The 25,603-nt window shown below is 38.6% G+C and overlaps 1 protein-coding gene across 1 annotated transcript; it reads left to right on the top strand.

The window, feature by feature from the left end:
• Positions 1 to 6,111: 6,111 nt before the first annotated feature.
• TWF1 (twinfilin actin binding protein 1) lies at positions 6,112 to 25,603 on the top strand. The gene is made up of 10 exons (XM_068997803.1): positions 6,112 to 6,173; positions 9,372 to 9,449; positions 12,021 to 12,199; positions 13,377 to 13,472; positions 15,351 to 15,478; positions 17,823 to 17,829; positions 19,881 to 20,006; positions 20,200 to 20,350; positions 20,754 to 20,875; positions 22,410 to 25,603. Exons 1-10 carry the CDS (start codon positions 6,149 to 6,151, stop codon positions 22,578 to 22,580), a joined length of 1,083 nt encoding a protein of 360 aa, XP_068853904.1. The 5' UTR covers positions 6,112 to 6,148; the 3' UTR covers positions 22,581 to 25,603.

Here is a 25,603-nt window from a genome sequence, read left to right as displayed (position 1 = left end):
GAAGTTTGAGCTGATACTATTTTATGATTACTCAATGCACTCCTCTAAGTAAATATTAAAAGAAAGTGGAAATGGGTATGAAAGGAATGTTGCCCAGCATCTCTCTTTTGAGCTCACCAGGAAAATTACTGGATCCATGCTAGTGTTGCACCAGTTTATCATCCTAGACCGCCTGCCACTAAAAGCATTTCACATACTTCCTACTAGTAGAGTCCTGTCTGTACCAAAGTGAGTGAGAGAATTTTTTAATTATTTCAGTAGGGTTATTATATCTTCCATGTAATATTAGGAAAAACAGAAGTATAATCTCTAATTTTTTTTTGTAATATGCATTTCACCTTATCAATGTATATGTCTTGGTATTATTTTTGAAATATTTGTAGTAACAGGAACATTTGAACGAGGAAATCTTTGAGAAAATTACTACTTTTCAGAGTACTCGAAGCTACCTGCCAGCTCATTAGATCATGCAAACTTCAAATACTGCTCTATGTTTAGACATGACTACTGGCCAGACAAGCCACCCCTGCAGGAGGTAATTAACAATCTTGGCAGATAAGATCTACTTTAAATCTAGACTGTATTGTGTTTGGTGGCTCTCTGCCAGGACTCACTAGCTTTCTAAAAGGGGTCCTTCTCCAGTCACCATGTGCTGGGCTGTCAGTATGATCATCCAAATGGAACTGAAACAGTCCCGAGCATATTTTCTTCGTCATCAAGAAAGAGCTAGCAAATCAAATGGAGTGGAAGGTAGAGTAGTCGTAACTGACATGAAAACATACAATAAGAGGCTGCAGTAAGACATACCCTGTCTCTTCAAAAAATGAATGGGATATTTGGAATTTTTTTCTAGCTTGAGTTCCAGATTAAAGCTTTACATGAATGCAAATAGCACCTCATGTTTGCCTTGGAGTTTTTTTCCAATACAAGATCTCAATTTTTAATAGAAGTGTTATTTAAGTGAAGTTTCTATTTGGTGGCAGGAAGATTGACTTCACTCCTGTTGAATGAAAATAGTAATGCGGCTTCAGTTGCTGCTTTGTTATATCATCTTTGATTGGAGCTACAGCAATGGAATACACCTTGCTACAGATAATTGGTGTGTCTCTAGCCACTAGTCCTCCTGGCATACATTATGTCCCTCTCATATTTTCTGTGCAGTCTTCTTCTAGATTCCAGTCAAATTTAAAATCTTGGCATTTATGGTCAGGCATGGGACGGTCTAGGAAGAAGGCACAAATTCACTAGCTTAGTCCTGACAGCTCAAAGTTTAAATTGTGACTTATAAATCTCTTCCAAAGCCATGAGAGAGCTACCCAGGTCTTTAACAAAGGTTTTTTTTTCCTTTTTCTGACCCAAGAATCACTTTGAACATCATGTAAGAAGATTCCTAAAAAGCTTTTGTGTGCTTTACACATTAGGAAGATTCTTGGAACATGTCATCAATAACTAACGAGCAAACAGGTTCTAAGTCATGAAAACAAATTTTACTATTGCAGAAAAAAGGCAGAATAAAGAACCACAGAGACACCAGTCTTACTGTTTAATGCACTTCAGAAATCCATTCAAATAACATCCCATAGAGACAGAACAGAAAATCTGAAGAGTGGCAAACAGGATAACTGGATCACAAGTCATTTTGCACAGTGATTTTGCAGTGCTATTTATATGTTAGTTAATCACTACTACTCGGGAAAATATGTGATAGAGCTAACAACATTTGAGAAATTTTGTAAATTAAAAATCACTGAGAGCAGGAAACAATTTGATGATGACACTGTCCATTATGCTGTGCATAGAGAATGCAGATATGCCATGTCTAGTGTCTATCTACAGATTTACCAGATCAGCATAAAGACTAGAAATGGACAGAGATATTTAAAAAAAAAAAAAAAAAAGAAGAAGAAGAAGAATGGAATCAACTCCTTCATAGTCTGGAAGTACTTAACAGAACATAAAGAGGTAAGAAAGATGGGAAGTCCCACCAATTGTGCTTTTTTCAGTTTACTTCACAGGACATTTGCATCTTATTATCAAAGCATAACAAAACGTGAAAAAATTCAATTGTCTACAACCTTTAGGATAGCAAAACCCATTGCTGCTAATCCGTTTTCATTTATGGCAGTGGCTGGGAAAACCCCAACACCCCAATCTTGGCTATTTACTATATTGCATTTCAATCTAAAATAGCTGTCTATCTAGCATGCTCCTTGCCACCCACAGAAATCACCTACTGTGTCAGCTCTTTAAGGAGCCAGAAAGAAAAACCACTCAGATTATGGATATTAAAAGAAGGGAGAGAGAAGGGAGTTAGATAATTTATTTGCTCATTTACAAGAAATGAACAGAAATGCCTCAGAGCATAAAGAGATGAAGAGATATATTCTTACTGCTATAAAGGCTTACTGATGAACATGAACTGAGAGCTGTCCACACTGTGCTGAAAACCACTTGCTGTAATGGGGAGCAATGGGTTCTTACAGCAATAATTCTTAATAAAAGATTATCTATAGTAGACTATCTCTGTTCATCATTAAGAAATACCTTTTTATTTTATTTGAATATAGAGTGTTGGTTGATTAGAACTACATATACTGAGACTTACAAACAGGCAACATTGGCATGCTCAAAAATCAAAGTCTATTTGCTAGGAACACCTCTCACATTATCCTCAAAGTTAAAAGCAAATCTGACTCTAGGAGAGACGTGATTTCTAATTTCTGTTTAGGTCCCTCTGAGTGCGTTGGAATGGAGATAACTAGAAGCAGAGTTGAAGAAATGAAATTTTCATGTATTTCTGAAGGAAGTAGTTGATATTGTATTTTTACTCTATATAGAACAAATTTCATCTTGCTGATGGACACTCTCATACTTTAATTATCTTAAAATATGGTTAGTTTTGAAGACCATGCTGATGGGGGAAAAACATAATCTAAACTGAAGTTTGGAAGAGCATCAGGATAGACATCCATAGGCAATGGAGGTCTGCAGCAAGAAACTGAAATTAGAGTAATGCCCAGAAAAAGAAAGGGTTTTACACTTCCATTGTTGGAAATGTGTTTAATGCTTTAAGTGTCACCTCAAGATAGGTACAAAATGCAGTAATAGAAACTGTATGTAAAAAAGCACATGTATTTCCATTGTGAGGTGGATGGTTAGAGTCAAACCTGGGACAGGCCTTCCCAGAAACATCAAAACAGGAGAAAATGACTGCACACCATTACACAACTATGAACAGTGTGAACTGATGATTCCACAGAGCTTATAACCACAACATTTAATAAACTAGCATAAGTATTTGAATAGAACATAGTTCAATCAATGAAGAAGTAAATGTATTGTAAAAGACATTAAAGGCACTGAAAACAAGACTCAGAAGTCACACCAAAAAATGCTGCACCAAAATCTATTAGAAGTATTTCCTTTTTAAAAATGTCATTTATTATTCAGTTAAAGAAATCTTATTATAATTTTGGGAAACTGCAACATGCTGTCTCTACCAAAAGAGCCACAGCCTGAATTAGATATAAAATCCACTGTAAAAGAACAATTCAAGTACAAGGAAGAAATTATTACCAATAAAAAGAAGAAAAGTTACTTAGTGCATAGGCTAACATATAAACATCCCTGGTTTTGTTCAGACACTCTTTATGATTTGGACAGGAGTTTAACGATTTAAAGCAGTTTAGTAAGAATCTGAAGGACACTAAAATTCAGAACTGTAGGAATCTTTATTAGATATCAAATCCCTACTTGCTTGTGTTAGTTTCCATGCAACTTCTTTTCTTTGACACACATCAATCACTGTAATACAGGAAAATATTTGTGATATTGAGATTTTAAAGGAAACACATTTGACTTTCAGTTTGTCTTTTTGCCAAAAAAGGCACTACAAAATGCCAATGTGTACCAGTCTTATTTCATATCAAACTGATACTAAGATCACATTCCTGCACTTTAGAGCCTTCACATTGGTGGTAGTGTAGTGATACGACCTCAGACAGACAAATAAGATGATCTGAATATAGTGACAGATGTTATACCACTCTGATATTTCCAGTCTAGGCATGAACTTCCACTGAAAAAAACAGTTCCACAGTCTTAGGCACACATCCTTGATACCACATTGTGACAATAGCAGTGGTCCTGGGGACGCATGACTAACTGGAGCAAGGAACTGATCGGTGCTTTCAGGACATCTGTCTATCAAGGAAAACCTTTTCCCTCATAAATTTTCAGACAACTTCATCTTCTACAAGCACTAACACCAAAACAGGGAAAACCCAAGAATTTAGAACCTGGGGCAAGTTTGGGCTCAAATAATTTAAAGTAATTGTGAAAGAACCACATTTTGTTTGCCACTCTGTTTGGATCTCTAGTACTCCTTTCTGCTTGGAAAAGCTCTCCTCCAAGAGTTTCTTCCTTTTTTAAAAAAAACCTGGTGCTCCTGGAGGCTTACAATAGAGGAACAAGAGCTGACTTTCAAGTACCTGGTAGGCACTACCTGTCTTGTATTTCCTGGTTTCACGTGAACTCTTCTCCCTGTTTCTTTCAGCCTCCTTGCTAGAAGAAAGAACTGCAGTCTCTCTGATTCCCCAACTACTGTTAGTCCCAGCTCATTAGCTGATGATGTGTCTCCACAGTGACTTTGTATTTGCTGGATTAGCATTACACAGCACAGTTCACATAACAGTTACAGTGCTGTTTCACATTTCCCAAATAGGACACTAAATCCCACATGTTCTTCAAACTGGCGATCTGACAAAGCACAGGCACTCACATTTATCAACACAGCTCACTTCAGAAATTCCTGGTCTGCAGCACTCTGCAGGCTGGGAAGGTGAACCAGGGAAGGATTCCCGTGTGCTTGCCTTACTCTTCAATTCCTGCCTGGTCCATTGGGTTGGATATTTGATATGCCCCGTTACAGCACTTCTTGTGTTCTCTAGTTGAATAGCACCCCACAAAACGTGCTAACTCCCAGGAACCTGAAGGAATCATCAGCATTAATGCCTACAGCATGCACATTTTGCCTGTGGAGTCCTAATCCAGACCACAGCACAGATTAAAAATGCTGACTACATGACAATGAAGCGATTTTTAAAGAAGATATAGGACCCATCTTTTTGTTGTTAAGAGGATGGTGCTTCTCAACCCACAGACAGATGAGCCTGCCAAAGAGCTAGCAAAAGCAAACCTACTTTTAGAGCATGCTTAAATTCATGAGACAGGACTCTTCTTCACTGGAAACTTTGAAAGAAAAAGCTGAGGGAAACTGTACGAACACAGGTTGAAAAGGCATAAAGCTTTGGCTGTGCGAATAGGGCCCTGAGAAGCAGATGCATCCTTTATAAGCCTGGATCCATGCCCTGCTGAGGCAGACGAGTAGCTCAACCACCAGATCCACACTGAAAGAGAGGAAATCTTCACTGTTTCTGTTGATGCAGTGCCGCCATGTACCAAATACCACAAAATTAACAGAGAAAGACTGCCTTGTCAGGGGCAAGGGCCAGAACTGAGAGAGCCCTGGGTCTGGGCTCTGTTCCCTGACTTGTGGGCTCTTTGTCAGGGACTGTTTAATCCGAAATTTAGAATATACGTATGGAGCCGGCTGCCACACACACCTGATGTGCTGCCCCAAGCAATAGAGACATGTCTCCACCACGGACTTCTACAGATCAACTAAATTCACCCCAGTTGTTATTCAGTACTTCGGTTAAAAAGCAACCCAGGCCGGGGGGCACATGTCCCTTCCTGCCAGGCAGGCTTTGGGCCGGCGGTGCCCGCGGCGGGTCGCGCTGCAGGCTCTGGGACAGCAGGTGAAGGGGGCGACAGAAAGGCGAGGAGAGGGAGAGCAAAGGGAAGGTAGCGCAGAGAGCTCTGCCCCGTCCCCGTTCGGAAGCCCCGTTCGGAGGCGCAGGGGGAGCGGGCTCAGGGCAGGGCGGTGCCGGGGCAGGGCGGTGCCGGGGCAGGGGCGGCCGCTGCCCGCAGCCCCCGGCCCGGCCCGGCCGGCGGGGCCCGGAAGGCGCCGCGCTCCCTCGCGGCCGCTGAGTGGCGGCGGCGCGTCACGTGCGCGCGGCCGGGCCGGGCCGGGCCGGGCTGGGGCGGGCGGGGAGGCGGCGGCGGCGGTGCCCGGGCGCGGTGCGACATGTCCCACCAGACCGGCATCCAAGGTACCCGCGCGGCTCCCCCGCACCTCCGCTCCGCGGTGCCCACTGCTCCTCATGACAGCCGGCCCCGTCTGCCCTGTGGCCCTGCAGCCGGGCGGGAGGCGGGCGGAGCGCCTCTGCCCGCGGGTCGGGGCGCGGCGCGGCGCGGGGGCAGGCGGCCGTGGCGGGCGCTTAGCGGGCCGGTCCCGGCGGGATTTTCCCCACTACTGCGCTCTTTGTTTGCCGCCGAAGGAGCCCATCCTTTGCGCCGCGGGCTGGCGGGGTGGGGGGAGGCGAGCGAGCAGGGGAACTGCTGCTGGCTTCGTCCGCGGCGGGCACCGCCACTCGGGGTCGAACCCAGGGCTCCGTTCCCGGTCAGGCGAAGCCTGTAGGGTTTATCCGCCCGGCGAACCGCGCCTGTCCGCCCCGGAGAGGCAGGAAGCCCGCCCGAGGAAAGTGTTCAGTGCAGAGCCCCATGAATGGCGGGAGGGCCCGCCTGGGCTAAGGTAACTCCTCCAGTGCAGGTTCTCCTGCGGCGGCGGAGTGACCGTCGAGCCGGGGGCTGTCTCCTGCTCGGGGTCGCCGCAGCGAGTTTGGGATGGGTTGGACAGCACGGGAGATGCCGAGGGTCGCTGCCGGCTGCCTCGAAGCGGGAGCCCTGGCGTAGGAGAGCCCACTATAAAGCCCATCACTGGGGGCCACAAGGGGAAAAAGTATGTGGGAACCTTTTTTCCCCGTGTTTCCAGGCCTTGGAGGGTGCGAGGAGCAATTAGAAGAAGACGGCGTATTGTTTCGCAGTATTAGCGGGTTCCCGTGAATCACAGAATTGCTAAGCAGGGATTATACAGCAGGATTATAGAGGGGTCGGGTTTTACTGTCTGGATTTCTGCAATCTGCGTGTTCGGTGACTAGTACCATGTACTTTGCCTGCACTCCGGTATTTATTGTTGAAGGTGACTTTTGTCCCAGCCACTGCAGCCCTTAGCTGCTCTTCTATGCCCTTTTTTGTCCATTTGCTGCGTGTGGTCTGCACCCTTTTCCCTCTCTTCTTTTTCTTCTTTTGCATGCCAATCTTTGGTCTTTTTTGCAGCTTCTTGTTTTAAGTTCTTCAACTGTTCTCAGGCTAGGGGTGTACCTGGAATAGCTTTTTTTTTTTTTTTTTCCCCCTGTCTGGGGAAACCTGTTAGTAACTCTTAATCCCTTGTTCTCCTGGCAATGCTGGAGGGAGGAGCAGAAGAATACTCTGTTGTTTATTGTAAGCAAAAAGAGTGGTTAAGCCTCTTCTGCTGCTCTTCTTCGTGTCTGAGAATCATTTGTCCTCTGAGGACAGCTGTAGAGAACAAACTCGGCAGCTTTCCTTCGGGAACCTGCCTCAGCAGGCACTAATCAGGACTCCTGTTTGCAGCAAAGCATCAGTTTCTGCAATTTGGAAGAGGAATAGCTCTGATTGTGCCATTGCTGGCTGTAGCTACAAACAGGCTACTGTCACTCATAAACAATTACAAGATTTGGCAGCATGGGCTGCTTTTTTCTGGAAACAGAAATGAAGTCATGGGCACAGTGATATGTACCAGGCAGTTGCTAAAAGGACTGGACTTTTTAAACAGGCCAGTGCAGATAAATACCATAGCAAGTCACAGAATGCATTAACTGTGAGAAAATATAGCTGAATGGCTGCTCCACAGTCTTCTAAATAATTTTAAAATAATATTTCCTGTAAAATATTTGTGAAATGCACCCAAATTTTGATTCTGTGGCCCTCTACTATGCAGAAAGTTTAAACAGAAAATAATATCATTGTTGTGAATTTATAAACTGTTAAAAGGATAAAACCCCATAGACCACTTGATGGTGAGCTGGTTTCACAAGTGTCTCAAAATATTTTTTCAGGACCTGTCACAGTTCTGGAATTGGTGTAGGGACTGCTGTATTCTGCTCTTGTTTTGGTGTGTAGGGTTGAAATGAGAGAATAAGGAAAGAAGGATAATAGACAAGAAGAGGACAGAGAATTTTCTGGGGGAACAAAAGGTCTAGAAAATGGCACAATGTTTGGTTGCTCAGTGGAATGGTGAAGACCAGCACAGATGAAAAGCTGGCAGCAAATTACTGTGAGGGTCTGCACTGGTTAGTGGGAAGATGACAACCAGGATGAAACTGGGATTGAACTGGTGACCCAATGCAGTTCAGTTTGCTTAATGCGTTCATTTAACATGCCATTTTGGACTCTCAGGATGGGCCTGGCACCACTTGGATGAACATAAATGTAAAATGTTTTGAGTATGGGCAGTAATGTTGCTGGATACCATCTGTTCACTTGGCCTCCACCTGACTGTAAACAATCCATTTTATTTGTTTCCTGGTTTGATGTTGGTTTTGCTGGCACTATGCTCTATGCTATGGGATTACTTAAAGGACCAGCTTGCAATAAATGTTTTTCAGTAAACCCTTACAACCCTCTGTCTCTGGTATAATTAAACTGATTTGCACTTGGATTATTTAGCGGAGCAGTTGAGGTAAGAATGGTCTTCACGCGAATCAAGCACAGTTCTTCAGTGTGCTTAGGGAAGTGAGTCTGCCATGTTGGTGGTATAGTGTCAATGTGATTTACAAACGTAAAAATATTTTAGTTACTTTGTAAATTCACTATGAAGCTATCCTGTTACAATAGGTTGGGGCTTAAACAATGTCATCAACCACAGAAGGAGATAAGGTGGTATTAAAGATGAGCAATGAGTGGCAGTTTTCACTGGTACTCTGCAGAGAGGTGTTCTCAGGAAAGACCATCACCTTTGCCAGACAAGCTCTAACATTTTCCTGGCAGGCGTAAACTTTCTCTCTGAAAGTTTGTACTAAGCCTGCAGACTTCATGAAGCTGTTGTAATTTGAGATGTGTCATATTTTTATTGTGTTGCTGTGTTAACTCTGAAACCTGAGACTGATGATATGATGTCACCTTTAATTTTCACAATGTTGAAAATCATTTGCTATGCTAGAAAGCCGGGCTGTTTTGTAATGTTGCCTTTCATCTTTCTGTGGCATGCTGGTGGCTGGAACAGTATGCAGCATAGCAGGAGCATCACTCCTGTGTTCGTTTTTCAGTCCAACTTTGTAGCAAAGGGCCAGTTGTAAGTTTTTCCAGTGTTGTTCTTATCCTCATGAATATTCTTTGTCCTAGGGAAGTGAAATGTGTTAATTTGATTACTTTTATTTTCTGTTTTTCAGCTAGTGGAAGCGTTAAAGACATCTTTGTTGGAGCCAGAAATGGACAATACAGACTTTTAAAAATAGTCATTGACAATGGTTAGTCAAATTTTATTCTTTTTTTTCTGGTTCTTTTAGATATTTTCCTAGTTGCTTTAATGACCTACATGTACAATTGTTTAAAAAACAGAATTCTGCCAAACTTAATGTTACTAAGGTTTTTCATATACAGAAGGTAAAATTTAAATTTTGGTGATCCTAAGCTTTTTCACCACAATGCTACCGTATTTTTGCATTTGAATTTTTCTCCCAAGTGTAATTTCATATTTTACCATGAACTGCTGTGTATTTAATATGTATAACATAAATAAGCTTATTCTTATCTCTTACTAAAGAAAGAGTAGAGGGAATGAAAATTTCCACACCTGTGTAGTGTTTGGACACTCTGGTTACTTTCATTAGACAGAGAGCTAGTCTTACACAACAACTAGTCACCTTAGATGTAGAACTGTAAATTTCATCTGCCTTTTTCCTGGATATATCAGTATAAGAGTACTGCATGTAGAAGGTCCTGCTAAAGCAGTTGTTTAGATTGTAATTTGGCTACATAGAAAATACCTTTATAAATCTGTAACTTCATTTAAACTTTCAAAGTTAAAACTGTTTCTTAAACCTTAACATATATTGTAAATAGAAAAATTGCGTAATTTCTGTCAGAACTTGGGTTTGATCTTTGAACTTCTTGGCCAGGAATATAGGCTGCAAGCATTGAAAGATAGAATATATAATTACTTTTATTTTCTTTAATAGCAGTGTTGGTTGGTTGTAGATGATATTTCCTAGTTTAGTCTATCTTTTCAAGTATGTCAGTTGTCCACTTTGAAGTGGTTTGTTCTAGACTTCATTAATTTACAGTACATTAAAAATCTGTTTGCTGGAAAAAGGTACATGTACATGCATACACACTTTTATTTTTAGGTAAATAACCAACTGTTACCTTCTTTGTGTTTGCTTTTCTTAGAAGGTCTTCTGATATTTTAATATAGCTTTCTTTAAGGCAGTGGCAATAGTAAGTTTACGGGCAGGACTTTGTGATAGTCTCAGTAGCACAAGGTAAATGCTGACATACCATTGTTTTGGGGCTTTTTTCCCATTAAGCAAGGCAAAACAATATACTTTTGTGTATATGCTACCTTATAATATGAAATGAAACCTAGAAATAAGATACAAATGGAAGACTTTCCCTATTTTTTCATTTTCGTGTGTATGTATACATGTGTATGCACATATATAGAGATAAACATACAGATATATGCATTTCACCTCTGTAAGAAGCAGAATCCAGTCTTTGATACTATTTTCTGCAGTTCAAAAAGAAACCTGTAAAGCTCCCACAACACTTCCAGAGTACTGGAAGAAGGGCAGTTGCCTCATCTGTCGTCAGGATCTTTTAGTAACAGATAATAGCCAACAGATAAGATTCAAATCAAGTTTTGCTAATCTGAGTTAATAAGAGAAGAGATTTGCTGCTGGGCATAAAGTTCCCCTGGCTGTATCCTAAAGCCAAACGAGTATAAATCCACCTAGAGTTCAGAACTGGCAAGTACATATTAAATGCTCTTGGTTTAGGTGTACAACTTCAGGTACTTCAGGTACTTTGCATCTAATTCAAAGAAGGGCCAAACACCCTTGCCCTGAGCTGTTCATGTTCTGTGAGTTACTGTGGTGGAGTGCTTTGCTTGAAGTTTTGCTGTAGAGGCATTTGTGTGCTGTTGTACTTTTGTCTGAAGTTTTATAAGTTAAGTGCTAGATTCTCAAAATGTGGTTTGTATACTAGCTACTATGATGGTCTTCAAACTGTTGCAGGACCTCATTTAAACAAGGTTTTTCTATTCCACTTGTGGGGGTTAGTATTTCTCGGGAAACTGGTAACTGTTTTGTGAGACAGTATACTAATACTTTCCTTTGGAAGCTGAGATGTGATATATAAATAAGAGAAAAATCTTGTTGCTACAGCTGTTCACATAATTAAATACCATTGAAGTACTCTATACAGACTTAAGCCAATTATACAGAATAAACAACTTCAGTCATTTAAAGAAACCATAGCTGTGAAGCTCTATTAGAAAGAGGTTTATCTACTTACATAGTCAAGTTAGTGATTAGTGCAAGCGTATTTATTCCAAACTCTTTTCACTGTATAACTGGGTTATTGACTTCTTACAATGAGTACAAACACTAATACATTATAGCAAGAGCATCAGTAATTATAATTCTAAAATTTGAAAGCTTACTCTTATCTCATTTATACCTAAGTATTCCAAATTTAAAAATAAACTAACTGGTAGAAGGCAGTTCTTATTTCCCTTCTGTGTATGTTATGCTAAAGAAACTAACATCAGTGCTATCACTTCAGATCAAAGAACTTGATGACAACCAGCACATTACTTCTCAACTATCAGTATTTGGGTTAAAGTAAGTTAGAGTTTGAACATGCACAGCTTTCGTAGGAATTCACTCACTTTTAGACTTACTGTTCTTGTCTTCCATTCTTCTGGGCATAATAATGAAGTATTAAGTGTCCAATTAACTTCTTATTGTAAATATTAATTTTGACAGATAGTATTGACTGTGTTGTTGCTAACCTGTAACTTTGGTTATTGGTTACAGAGCAGCTTGTTGTGGGATCCTCTAGGCGGCCAGTTGGATCATGGGAAAAGGATTATGATTCCTTTGTCCTTCCCCTTCTTGAAGACAAGCAACCATGTTATATATTATACAGATTAGATTCTCAGAATGCTCAAGGATATGAATGGATCTTCATTGCATGGTCACCTGATCACTCTCCTGTAAGTAATAGTCATCAGAGGCTTCATGTTGTTCATGATTTTTCAACAGTACCATTTGATCTGAATCCAAGATATGAAGGAAAAGGATTTGAGGAATGAAGCATTCCCAACCTCCCCTACATTCCCAGAAGAAAACTAGGAAAATGTTTCTTCAAGATGACTGAGGAGCAAATCAGTAGGTCTAGATGGAGTACAGCTGATCCAATGTATTTTTAGCCTGACTGGCAGACACAATACATGGGGTTTTTTTGCCCTGTTTGTCTGTCTTACTGTCAGTACTTGATAAAAATTCATGGAAGGATAAAGGACAGAGATCTTAATGGGTGCTCACATAGAGAAGGATTATAGTGTGAGCTCAAGCTGTTTATTCTGTTTGGCTTGCTGGCTGCTTCTTAGTGGTTTGAGAGCATGGGAGAGAACTGAGGTTAGAGTTAAGGATTTCTAGGAGAAACTGGGATACTGTGTACAGGTTCTGGGAATGTGAGATGAGGGAAGACAGAAAGCAAAGCTGTTCCAATATTCCTACTGCTTTCACTAGCAATTAGGAAATAGTAAGACACCAAAAGTTGAAGTGCATAGAAATGATTATGTGGAAATGGTGAAGTATTGTGGAGAGGATAGCATGATGGTGAGATAAGGAGGGAAGGTGGGACTGCTGAGAGAGGAGTAAGTGACTGTTAGACACAGGTTAATAGGGAGCAAACCTAATTTTTCCACTTTGTAGTTGAACCATAACTATCTGGAGTCACTATCAAATCAAAAGTAATAATGAGTTGTTTCCAGTCTGCTTTTTTGCTGTCTGTTGTATCAATTAGTACACAGACCAGATGACAAAAGATTCAAACAATTATGTTTTTTTCCTATTTAAAATTAGTAAAGATTGTGTCGATTTTTTCCCGTTTTAAAAAAAAAGCTCATACTCCAACTAAGGCTGCAATTCAGTTTTTCAATTACTTCGATAATAACATATAGTATCATGACCTTGTGAGTTTAATAGCATGAGTAAGTATCATGATCCAGAGCTCTACAAGTTTATAGTGCAGTTTCAACACTTAAAATACTTGTTCAAGAAAGATGTTTGTTAATGGGCTTGGTATACCAACATGCTAGATTCTCTGTGTACAGCAAAATTGAAAAAAGAATCAAACCAAAAACCCACTCTTTTATTGTATGCTAGGTTCGTCAAAAAATGTTGTATGCAGCAACCCGAGCAACGCTTAAGAAGGAATTTGGAGGTGGCCATATTAAGGATGAAGTATTTGGAACAGTACAGGTATGTTTTTCTTTTTAAAGTCAGGACACCGACTTTAAATACTGAATAAAGTAGCTGATGTTATTGGTATGAATGTTGATTGTTTATGACCTTTTTGGATTAAGGAAAAGAGTTAAAAGCTATACGTATTATTCCAGTATTAAAGTGTATTTAAGCTCCTTCGAACAAGTAACTAAGTGTAGTTAACATCTTCAGGCTTAGAAGTCTTTGCTTCAAATGGTTATGAAAACTAAATAACCTAAGAATAATAGGTATATCTCTTAATCTCACTGCATGATCATGAGTCCTCTAAAAGTGGCAACATTAATTTCCAGGCCAACAGTATACAAAAATCATTTTGGATGTATGGGTTTGAACCAGAAATGGATCAGTGATCTGCAAGCCATTAACACCTGAAAATAAATGTTTTTCTTTTGAACTAAGGATATGAAGTTGTCAGTTCTTTAGAATTTGACCATAAAATATAACTCATGTGCATTGCTGTCAACTTCTTAACTTAGGGAAACAGAATTTTTGTAGCTACTGATTTGTTCGAAGAAAATATTAACAGTTGGTCACTTATGGTAAGATAATTGGAAGGTGCATGTATGAAATCTAGCAAGTGTCTAAGGGATGTTGAAAAGGCTGTAAGGGAAATATGGGACTGTTTTGTTACCTTAGTTTCTGTGAGAAATAAACCTTACATGGTTATGATGCCTGCCTGTTTTGTAAGGCAGACATCAGTCTTTTTAATCTGTGGCTGGTTTTAAAAGAAATACAAATTACACTTCTCAGAGATAAAGAATTCCTGTAACTTTCATGAAAACTGATGATTACTTAGAGGCTTACATTATAAATTCCTCTGTTCCTCTTTCAGCAAAGACTGCAGCAGTTATTTTCTCTTTGACCTGTTAATCAGTTCATCTGAACAAATCTGAACCAAAGCACTGCTGCTATTGACACAGGCAGCTGATGCTGAAGGAATGGAAGGAGTTGGAGGTGTGGGGAAGAATAGAGGATATTGTAGTGGGGAAAAAAGCTGTGAAAGAGAAATGGGCTGTTGTGGTGGACATGAGGCTAACAATTTTGTTGCTTACTGAGTAATTCATTATATTCAGCATTAACCTGTCGTGGAGGTTTCATTATCCTAACAAACATGTAAACAAACTTCTCTAGAGAGGCTGTATTCTAGGGAAGTAGATAACTGAGTTGCTAAGAGGGTTTACTGGTAGCGGTCCTGTTATTTTTTTCTTGTCTGTTCAATCAGCCAATCTCTGCTGTCACTTGCACCAAACCATTAGCAGTCTGTGCAATATGTGGAGTTTGTGTCTAGTCCTACAAGCCTGAGCTTCCGGCTCCGTTTTAAGGAAGGAGCATTACATGTCTTACTGTTGTTTCAGAATGGGCCTGGGGCATATGGAGGAAGGCATTGATATAACTCACTTTTTCCAGGCTCATTATATTACAGTTTATATATCTCTAAATTGTTGGTTTCAGTGTCTTTATAAACTTCTTAATTGTAGCTGGCCTTTAATGTTCATCCATGTGAAAATCACAGCTTCTTCATGGTGTTCAAGTTGCTAATCTCACTCAGGACCTTGATCATCAACATCCAGTGGGTTACTTTGTCTTTATTTTGTTAAACCTAAGGATGGTTTAGTTGCAACCATCTCTGTTATTCTGGTGGAATCCTATTATGGTCCCACCTTCTAATTCACATGTATTAACCTTGATACCTCTGGGCTTCTGAAACAAGACATAATGGAATATTGGAATAGTCAAATAAAATGATCATAATTCTATGGAAGACAACTATTTTTTGCAATGCTCCATAGAAAATCTTTGAAGAAAAGTTACATTCTAAAAAACCCCTGATAAATATTGATATTGTGCTTTCAGGATGATGTTTCACTGAATGGATATAAAAAATATTTGATATCACAATCCTCCCCTGCACCTTTGACTGCAGCAGAAGAGGAACTTCGACAAATTAAGATTAACGAGGTACCTAAAATGTCTTCAAGCACGTGTGGGAAATGGTGCAGAGTTCCAAATGTATTGTAGGGTTAAAAAGGCAGAACAGAAAATGGAAAGTTTCAGAAAGTGTGGGTGGGTGAGCATATAAATGTACTTCTCAAAGGGTGGAAACTGCAGGATGGTGATGGCTGGAGTTGAAGCGGCATGAATGATCTGTGTTTGAAACGCCTAATGTCTAAATCAGAGGCCTGGCAACTGCAGAGCTTCATTGTTGCAACTTCAGCTTTTAGTATCACTGGATGCCCTTTTCCTTGAAGGGTGACCAGGCACTGGCACAGGTTGCCCAGGGAGGTTAGAGTCTCTCCATCCTGGAGATATTCAAAAGCTGTTTGGAGAGAGAACTGGGAAGCTGGCTCTAGGTGGCCCTGATTGAACAGTGTGATTGGACAAGGTGACCTATGGGAGATGTCTTCCAACCTCAGTCATTGTCCAAATGTGATTGCCCCCATTCATTTCCCATGGTGGCAGAAGTTGTAGAGAAAACACAGAGTAGCAATTACTGCAGTGAATGATTGCCAGGAGTATTTCAGCAGCCTTATTCTTAAAGGAAAAGCATGTAGTTCCAGTAACAGTGCACTTGTCTTTAAGACTGAGAGGAAGTGAAGAGGATTCCAATAAAAATAAAATAGAAATCCAAACCAAATAGCTAATCTCTTTAAGAGACTGATTTGCTTATGCTGCAAACACTTTTTAGAAAAATCTGTAACAAATGCCTTTAACCAAAAAAATTGATGATTGCCAGCTAGCTAGTGACTGAAAAGTTCCAGAGGATACTTTTTATCACCTTTTTCCATCATTTGAACACTGTTTGTATCAGATGTATATTAAAATAGGTTATGTGCTGAACTTATTTGTTCTTTAGACTTGTATATTAGAGCTGTGGTATATGTGTTTAAGTATGATTTATTTCTGCAGCTGGATACCAGGCAGCCATTGTGTTAAATACAGCTGTGTATCTTCACTTATGTGTTCACTCTACTGTTCTTTTGCTGTAACTTTGTTGTTTATTGACTTTTTTTTCCCCAATGGTGTCTTTTGTTAGTTTTCATGCCTGATTTTAACAATTCAATGCAGAAATACATTCACTGTCTTTAAATACTGCATTTTACCTCATCAGCTTTTAAAAAAAAACAGTAATGAATGTAAAACTTCTGTGGGATCAGTGATCACTTCTGGTATTAGTGTATGTACTACATGCAATGTGTTCAGCAGCTGATTCATGCAGACTAAGTCTTTATGTGGTATGAAATTTCAGCAGCAATACCTGTACTTTTCAGGGACACATAAATTGTACATTGCTGCCATTTTGGCTTTGTGTGAAACATCTCACAATACATTAACTTACGTCATTTTTCTCTTCATTGTTTCTACCATTACAAAGCATGTAATTTGACTTAAAAAACAAAAAGCTTTCTGATTTGAAAAAGTTTTCCATATGTATATTCTTTCATAATTACCCTAAGAAATATTTTACTGGGCCAGATCAAAGTCTGTTGTCAAGTCCTTGAGAGAACAGCCGAAGTCTAGGAGGGATGTAGGAACAGGGCAATAAGGCCATAATGACCTTGAATGCTCTTCTGTTGTCTCAACTTTTTCAGGTAGGGATCTTCCTGCACAAAATATGACATCTTACTATATAACTCTTCTTAATGGGTTTTTCATCCATCATCTAGCCTTGTCATTTCTATAAATCCACAGAAAGGTTTTTGTTGGCCACAGGTCCTGTGGCTGCATATTCTACATCTTGACAAAATACTATCCAAAGAACCACTGACTACTCTCTAAAATCTCTAGTTTATTCTGATGCCCCTACAGATAGTGTGGTGAAGGCAAAGAAGAGTCATTAAATCAATCCTCAGTTTCCCCCTCCCCTTAAATAAAGTCCTTTGTATCCCAGAGTGCCAACCATATCCTGGGCTGCATCAAAAGCAGTGTGGCCAGCAGGTAAGGAGAGGTGATTCTCTCCCTCTGCTCTGGTGAGATTCTACCTGGAGCACTGCATCCAGCTCTGGGGTATTCAGAACAGGAAAGACATGGACCAGCTAGAGCAGGTCCAGAAGAGGGCCACAAAAATGATCATAGGGCTGGAACATATTCCCTGTGAGAAAAGGCTGAGAGAGTTGGGGTTGTTCAGCCTGGAGAAGAGAAGGCTTCAGGGAAATCTTAGTGGCCTTTCAATACTTAAAGTGGGCTTATAAGAAATATGGAGACAGATTTTTTAGCAGGACTTGTTGCAATAGAACAAGGGGGAATGGTTTCAAACTAAAACAGGGTAGGTTCAGATTAGATATGAGCAAGAATTTGTTTTATGATGAGTATGATGAGGTTGCTGAGAGAGGTGGTAGATGCCCCATCCCTGGAAACATTCAAAATCAGGTTGGATGGGGCTCTGAGCAGCGTGATCTATTTGAAGATGTTGCTGCTTACTGCAGGGAGAGTTGGACTAGATCACCTTTAGAGGACCCTTCTAAACCCAACTGTCCCATGATTCTCTATCCATGGACCTCTGTTGTATTCCTTATCAGTTATCTCTTCCAGGCTGAAGAGTCCTAACCTGGGTAGTTCTTACTCCTAAACAATGCACTCCATACTTCTGATCCTTTTGCTTTTCTCTGCAGTTTTTCCAGTTCTGCTATATAATTTATGAAATGGAGGGATGGGGAAGCCAGATCTGCATGTGGTATTCAAGATGCAGGCATGTTACTGATATCTACAGTGCGTAATAATGTGTTCTGTTCTCTACTCTTTTTTCTAACAATTTATAACATTTCATTTGTGGGTGGGGAGTGTTCAGGGGTTTTTTTGGTTTGCTGGGGGTTATTTTCAGACCTAGTCAGAATGACCTGCGACGTCTTGCTCCAGAATGGTAGTAGCTAGCTCAGGCCCATCACCATACAAACAAAGAAGAGTTTTTTTTTTTTCCTCCTGCATTTATTCACAGGAAATTTCACTCAGCACTCAGCAGCCATTACTAACTACATCTTAGTGGAGTGAATTTATATATTCTTAAGTGACTTAGGTGGTTCTGTTCATTTTCTTATATCTGGAGTTATGCTGGGTTACTCTCTTCCCTTGTCTGTCTCTACACTTGACAGCTCATTTTTAGTTTGGAGTATTTATTTTCTACCTGTATTTTAATATGGTTTCTAGAGTATGATATTACATTAAGGTTTATTATTTTTGTGATGCCTATTTTACATTTGTCAATCCAGCTTTTATGGAGATATATATTTTGCAAAACATTTTTTTCTGTAACCTCATTCATAAAGTTATCAATCTTTGTACAAAGTAAGCTCTCCACCTGCTTTCTTTTCCTCTTTAGTTGTTGCTGACAAGCTGTTCTTTAAAATGTGAAGTATAGTGTTGCCAGAAGTATGATTGGTTTTATTTTTTTTATCAGTTTGTTTCATATTTTGTTAGCATCTCTTTTTAATAAAGCTATACATCTTCTAGGTGGTAGATCTAAGGCCCACCCTTTCCATTTGGTATACTTTTTTGACTTTTGCAGCTTCATAACCAATATTAAATGTAATTGTGAAACTATAAAAGGAAGTGAATATACTCAAAAGCTAGTACTTACGCAATAAACTAAGACTGAAGAAGACTGGAGGCCAGAGCTCATTTTAAGAGGAACTGAATGAATACTAAGATAAACATAAATTCTTGAAAAATGGCTTTAAAATAACTGTCTTTTCTCTCAAGTAATTTGAGAGAAATAATATAACTGGACTGTGAACAACTGTCTGGCTTGTCCTGGACTTTTTTTTTTTCCTTACTTTGTGTTAGACCTCCTAGAAATAAGAAATTAGGATTTTGTTTGTTTCTTTTGTTTGCTTTGATTTTGGTATAGACTTGTTGAGGGAGTATGTTGAAGCAGGAGCTTCACTTTTCCTTCGAGAAGATCAGATTGTCTCATAATTTCTCTCTTCCTTCAAAAATTTTGACTCCCTAGAAATCACTTCTCTGTTTTGATCTAAGATTTCTCAAGCTATAACAAAGTTTATAAGCAATATTGTCAGTTCAAAAGTATAACACAGCATATAAAAATCAAGATTTTTTTTTTCCTGGATTATTGTGTCTCTATACCAGATTTTAACTTAAAAATTCTTCACTGACAATTGAATCAGTTTTCCATCTGATGATTTGGTTGCTTTGCTAAGCAGAGCTGTTTCAGAGATATGAAACTTTTCAGGCTAGCAAACAAACATGACCTGTAAATTAAAAAATGCAGATCTTTTGTATATGGGCATAATTTCTTGGGGTGGTTTATTCTTGGAACAGCTGCTGCTAACTGTGTGTGTAACCATATGGAATGCATTGTCAGTCATTGTATGAAACCAAATGAATGCTTGTAGAGGTTTCTGTTAACATCTCAGCTGACTTGTGTTCCAGGTACAGGCGGACGTTGGTGTAGATACCAAGCATCAAACACTGCAAGGAGTAGCATTCCCCATTGCTAAAGAAGCTATTCAGGCTCTGGAGAAATTGAAAAATAAGAAACTCAATTATGTACAACTGGCAAGTATAAAATATTTTAACTATTTTTCAATAATGAGTGTAAAATAGATTACCCACTTATTAAACAATGTGTGTTGATACAGTATGCTGATAAATTACCATTTTGAATTAGATTAATTAAAACATTTTTCCATCCTGTCATGTTCTCTGGTTTGCTTTTTGTGTATTAACTTCATGTTTGCTTTGTTTACAGCAAATTGATATGAAAAATGAAACTATTATTTTGGCCAACACACTTGATACTGAACTTAAGGACTTGCCAAAAAGAGTTCCAAAGGATGCTGCGCGTTACCACTTTTTCCTGTACAAGCACACACACGAAGGAGACTATTTGGAATCCATAAGTATGATAAAATTTCTCTACATGAAACTTAACTGGCTTGTTTCAAATTCCTTAGGAATTTTGAGGCAGAGAAAGATCAGCGTGATCCTAAACTTCAGGGTCATTTTATTGTGAAACTGTGAACTTGTGAAGAAGAGCCCTTATGTTTGGAAAGTAGTGAGCTATCCCTCTTGATTATGAACACCCATAAGTGTGAAAACATACAGATACCAGCCGTTCTCTTATCTCCTGTTTGAAATGAAACACTCGCTGAAGTAAAAAAGCTCCAGAATGGCACTACATTTTTCGCTTTCAGAATGCATAGTTGATTTCCAATGCCTCTCTGCTTTAAATGGTTTTATGATACAGCTTTTGATGGAGGGTATTTATGGTCTGATTTCTGTTGTTGTTTTCTTTTCCTGCAGTTTTCATCTACTCTATGCCAGGGTATACCTGTAGTATACGAGAACGAATGCTCTACTCCAGTTGCAAAAGTCCACTGTTAGAAATTGTAGAAACACAGTTGTGGATGCAGATAGTTAGAAAGGTAAGTGCACTGGGTGTATGGGTATTTTCTCCATCGCTCTCTTGCCTTCTTAATGAAAAACTATTGACTGTCTCTGTCACCACTTTGTGTGTGCAACTTAGTTTCTCCTCAACAGGAAATAATGGTTGATGTAGCTACAGATATAAAGTTAAGTCATGGAAATTTTACTCTGTTTCAAAATTTCAACACTTTTATCTTGAACAAATATATCCTTGAGCGTCAAGGAAGTATTTGAGAGTGCTTTGAAGGACTTTATAGAATTAACTTAATGATTTTTTACTCAAAGTTGTGTCATATTTTGGACCACAACACATTACTGTTGTTAAACACTTTATTCCTTTAAAGCCAAAGTTATGTAGGGATTTTCAAAATAATTTTGAGCTGTAGTTCTGGAAATTAGAACTGCTATCTTAGGAGTCCTTGATGGGGCAAACAAGGATTTTCAAGTAAGCTAATATTTTCACACTGTATAGGTTTTATTGTGATGCAAAAAGTTGTTTCTCACCTCCCGAGCAGAGACCACAGAAATGGTCCACTTGTGACCTACGGTTACTTTTTTAACACTTTTGTGGAAGCTTAGTTTCTGTGGAGATTGTTTACCTTAAAAATAGCAGAGCTAATACTAATATATTTTTACTGAGATGACATCAATTAAGTAGCTTTTTGCTATGTGTTTTTGTATGTAATTATTTTTCTGAAATTGCCTTTCTATAACAAAATAAATGCACTATGTTACTCCTGAAAATTCCTGTAGACAGAAATTTCTGAAGCATGTACTTGTAACAGCAAAACTGGGGCTGGCAAGTCTGTCAAGTGTTATGGTTGGCAGGGCATGAAGTGCTGAATGCTCAGCAGAGCAAGGCCATAGCATTTCTCTGAATTCTAAATTCCTGCAATTTAAAACAGTGGAGTTTGGGAGAACACTATTTTCTTTCTATTCAGTTTCATATATCTAGATTTTGAAAACTAAGCCACTCCCCTCCATTTTGTTCATTAAACTTATTTTAGCTTTTCCTTGCTGAACACTTGAATACTTGCTGAGTGGCAGTAGCCAGCTAATAATACAAGCTAATTTATGTTCCTCCTCCTCTTTCTCAAGAGACAACAATATGTATGCACATTGCTTATACAGTTAGTGTTTAAAGCATGCTATAGTGAACAATTTTGATTCTTAAAATGTGTAAATACTTGAAATTAGTAGAGAAGCACTAGTTTCACATGGAATGTGTTCTCCTAGTTAGTATTAACAGATACACTGTGCTGAAGCTTGGGACAAAAAAAATTCCTTGGTATATGTACTGTTTAGTTGTGCTTACATTGCAGGAAAATAATTAAGTCACACTTAATACTGTTAAGAATATATGGGATTCTCATAAAAACTAAGATTTCTCAGGGCATTAGGCACAAGTTGGAGAACTTTTTATGCTGGACTTTGAACATGATTGCACCATATGGTTTTAATATACTATTGAGTTTCAGCAAAGTTTCTAAATGTTTTTGACTTCAATATGAGTATGATGGTTTTTTCTGCCAGATTGAAATAGATAATGGTGACGAGTTAACTGCTGATTTTCTTTATGAAGAAGTACATCCAAAACAACACGCTTACAAACAGAGTTTTGCTAAACCAAAAGGTCCTGCGGGGAAGAGGGGAATACGAAGACTGATTAGAGGTCCAGCAGAGACTGAAACACCGAGTGATTAGAAACTGTTTGTGTTTGTCAAACTATTGGAGTAAGAAATGAAATACTGGCTTTTGGTAATGAACTAAAATCATTCCATTCATAGATGCTAGGGATAAAAAAAAAGGCTCTTTTTACTCTTCTCTTTTCTGACCTCAACAGTTTTTATATTGTTACATGATTATATTTGTTGACCATGTTATATGACATAGAGAAGAGACAATTATTTTAAAGCTAGAAGAGAAAAACTAAGCTAGTACCCCTTTATTTTAATTTAGAATCCATTATTTAATAGCTGTGTGACCATAAACTTTGCAGACATAAGACTATGAAGCCCATGTATTCTGTGGGCAAGTCACAGCTGTATTGTTACGTGTAGCCTATTAAACCTCTAAGACTTTCCACGGGAGAAGAGATGAAGGACTACATAGCATTGTCCCAACTCAAACTTTATTTTTTCTTGTAGCACTTATGGACAATAGTAAAATAGAAGGTTGTCTTTGGATTTTGACAGGATGCATCGTTGAATTCTGTTGTTTTGTTTGGTTTTGTTCTTTTTTTTTCTTGTAATGGAAAAGATAAACTAAAATCAGTTATTGTTCAATTAATGTAAGTGTTCAGGAATAGGTGGATGTTTTCCTAGGCAAAAGCTTGGTCATCTCAGATTTATAACTAATTTAATGAATTCTCTTTTAAAGAAATCTGACATAAAACCACCATAGTTTTTCCAGATGTCTGTATCACTCGTAGGCCTTACATATGGTACTGAATGACCAAGTAAAAGGTGATTAAAAGTGCATGAGTTAGTATAGAAAAATATGCCTAAAGTATCTCATAATTACTTATCTGTGCACTTGGATCTAAAAATGTGTAAGTTCAGTAAAATTGAAAGTCTTGCTTCATAATGGTGAGTTATCCTTGAGATCCTAGTGTGTTTGCAGTATCAACTGCAATTTTAACTTTCAAGGTATTCTGAAAATGACTTTTCCTAAATGTTTGAACTTCAATAGTAACTTACGTCTGTAATTTAAATCCAGCTAGGTCTTGAATAACTGCTGGCAGCAAGCACCTAGTTAGGATTGGGGGTTTTTTTCCTCCTTACTTCCCTTCTTCAAAATACTAAAATCAGCCACAATAGTCTAAACTTGATTGAACCGTAAGTAATGTGTTTAACAGGAAGAGGAAAAATAGATTATTTTAATAAATGGATTAAGGAAGAATTAGATGTGGAAATCAGGTGTTGGATGATCTTAAATATATGAAACTTTGTGATGAGGCAAATACTGGTGAGTAGATTATATTCCCAGTGAGGACTTGCTTTTCAGTGTCTTGTACGTGACCTTTGTGGTTTTTGAGTTTTGTTGGTTTGGGTTTTGTAAAGCTACATGGGAGTTGCTGGCCTTGGTTCAGTGGATATTATCATAGCTGCTGGATATACTCATTATAGAGCTGAATCGTTTGTTTACCTGGTGGAAGATGGACTTTAATCTAGTTTTGTAGGGAATAATGTTTTGACACTAGTAGTTCCTGACAAAAAATTGTTTTATCTATTATTTTGTTTGGCAATACTAGCTTGCTATTGACATCTGAGATTGCACTATATAATGTGAAGGTTGCAATAGTTTGTTTTACTGTGGTTTTTTTATATACAGCAGAAATCTGACACTTCAGCTTTTTTAAATTTAATTTGACACACTACATCAGTCTAATTCAATAGCTCTTGATCCTCAGCTAATCTCCTGCTTGCCCTTAGCTCTTGTGTTCTTTTCCTGCCTCTTGGCTTCTCCCTCTAGGGTAAGGAGCTGGTCTTTGAAGTGTTTCTTCTATATTGTGTGTCAGGCAAGTGTCATTGTTTTTTAAATATGGTTACTGTATGTGCAGCTCATTGAACACTGTAATTAAATGTATTTTTAGATTAACTCAGAATATTTGCAACACACCTAATTTACTTTGGAGTTTTTGGTTTGGTTTGGTTTTAAGGAGTGTAGCATTTAAAAATTACTGCTAGAGGGTTGTTTGAATTTGGTATTCCTGCTCATGTGCCAGCCATAGCAAGAGTGAACATACATCTTTACACTCTTTTGAGCCAGTAAAAAGTTCAGCTTTCTAATACCAAGTGTTTTAAATATGAACAATTTGACCTAATATGGTTGTGTGCATGTTGTGGGGGTTTTGTTGGATGTTTGTTTTGTTGTTGGTTTTTTTTTCTGGATTTTTTTTTGGTGGGTTTTTGTTTTTGTTTTTGTTTTTTTAATCCTGCTCTAGGTAGATGAGGATAGAAAATGGAAAACTTAATCTGGAGGATGATGAGAGCTGGTTAAATGATAAACACTCTTGTATAATGATGAGCTACTTTAGAGTTCAGCCAAAACCAGACATTGTAAATTACCTTACGTGAAAATATTCTATGCGGATGTACACACCCTGCCCAGCCAGCAGTCAGTCATGTCCTGAGCATGTCTCCCCCTCACCTTTCCCCAAAAACAGAACTGTATGAAGTCTTGCACTGCTGGCTGTCTCTCCAGGCCTCTTGTAGCTATTCTCCTGACAGCAATAAAGAAGTATCTGTTATTTTTGTAAGATCTATCACGTTTACATCTACATAGTTGCCTCCACTTCTGTTCATGAATGTTCAGAGCCAGCTCAAAATGTGGGCATTAATCAAAGTTGCTCCTTTAACTGTCTCTGGTCATTAAATAATTGGAAGTGTCCATTCAAATTGTTGTTGGCCTTCATAAAGCCCAAAAGCAATGCAGCTGCTTGCAGTTAACTCAAGCTATTAAACAGTTAATTAACAGGACAAGTAATTATTTAATAAATGTTTGTGTTGCAAGGTAGGGAGATTTTGATCTTTTAAAACACTCCTATCAAAGGTTAAACTAATCAAGGTAATAATTGCTCTGTTGCTCAGATAGACACTGTAAATCAGAAATTTTGTTTATCAATGTGTTTATGTATTCAACAAAAGCCACCTTCAGATGCTAAAATTAACTGTTTACCTTATCTATTTTGTAATTTACTTTATAAATAAAGATTGATGCTTTAA

Source organism: Aphelocoma coerulescens, chromosome 1A, assembly GCF_041296385.1.
Source record: "Aphelocoma coerulescens isolate FSJ_1873_10779 chromosome 1A, UR_Acoe_1.0, whole genome shotgun sequence".
Taxonomy (NCBI): domain Eukaryota; kingdom Metazoa; phylum Chordata; class Aves; order Passeriformes; family Corvidae; genus Aphelocoma; species Aphelocoma coerulescens.
This window is presented reverse-complemented; position numbering and strand designations above follow the sequence as displayed.

Bases quoted from the DNA above. Each gene is read 5' to 3' on its own strand.
- TWF1 (XM_068997803.1), top strand. From the start codon at position 6,149: ATGTCCCACCAGACCGGCATCCAAG. The intron at 9,450-12,020 runs GTTAGTCAAATT...TATTGGTTACAG, and splicing joins AAAAATAGTCATTGACAATG to AGCAGCTTGTTGTGGGATCC. The intron at 12,200-13,376 runs GTAAGTAATAGT...ATTGTATGCTAG, and splicing joins GGTCACCTGATCACTCTCCT to GTTCGTCAAAAAATGTTGTA.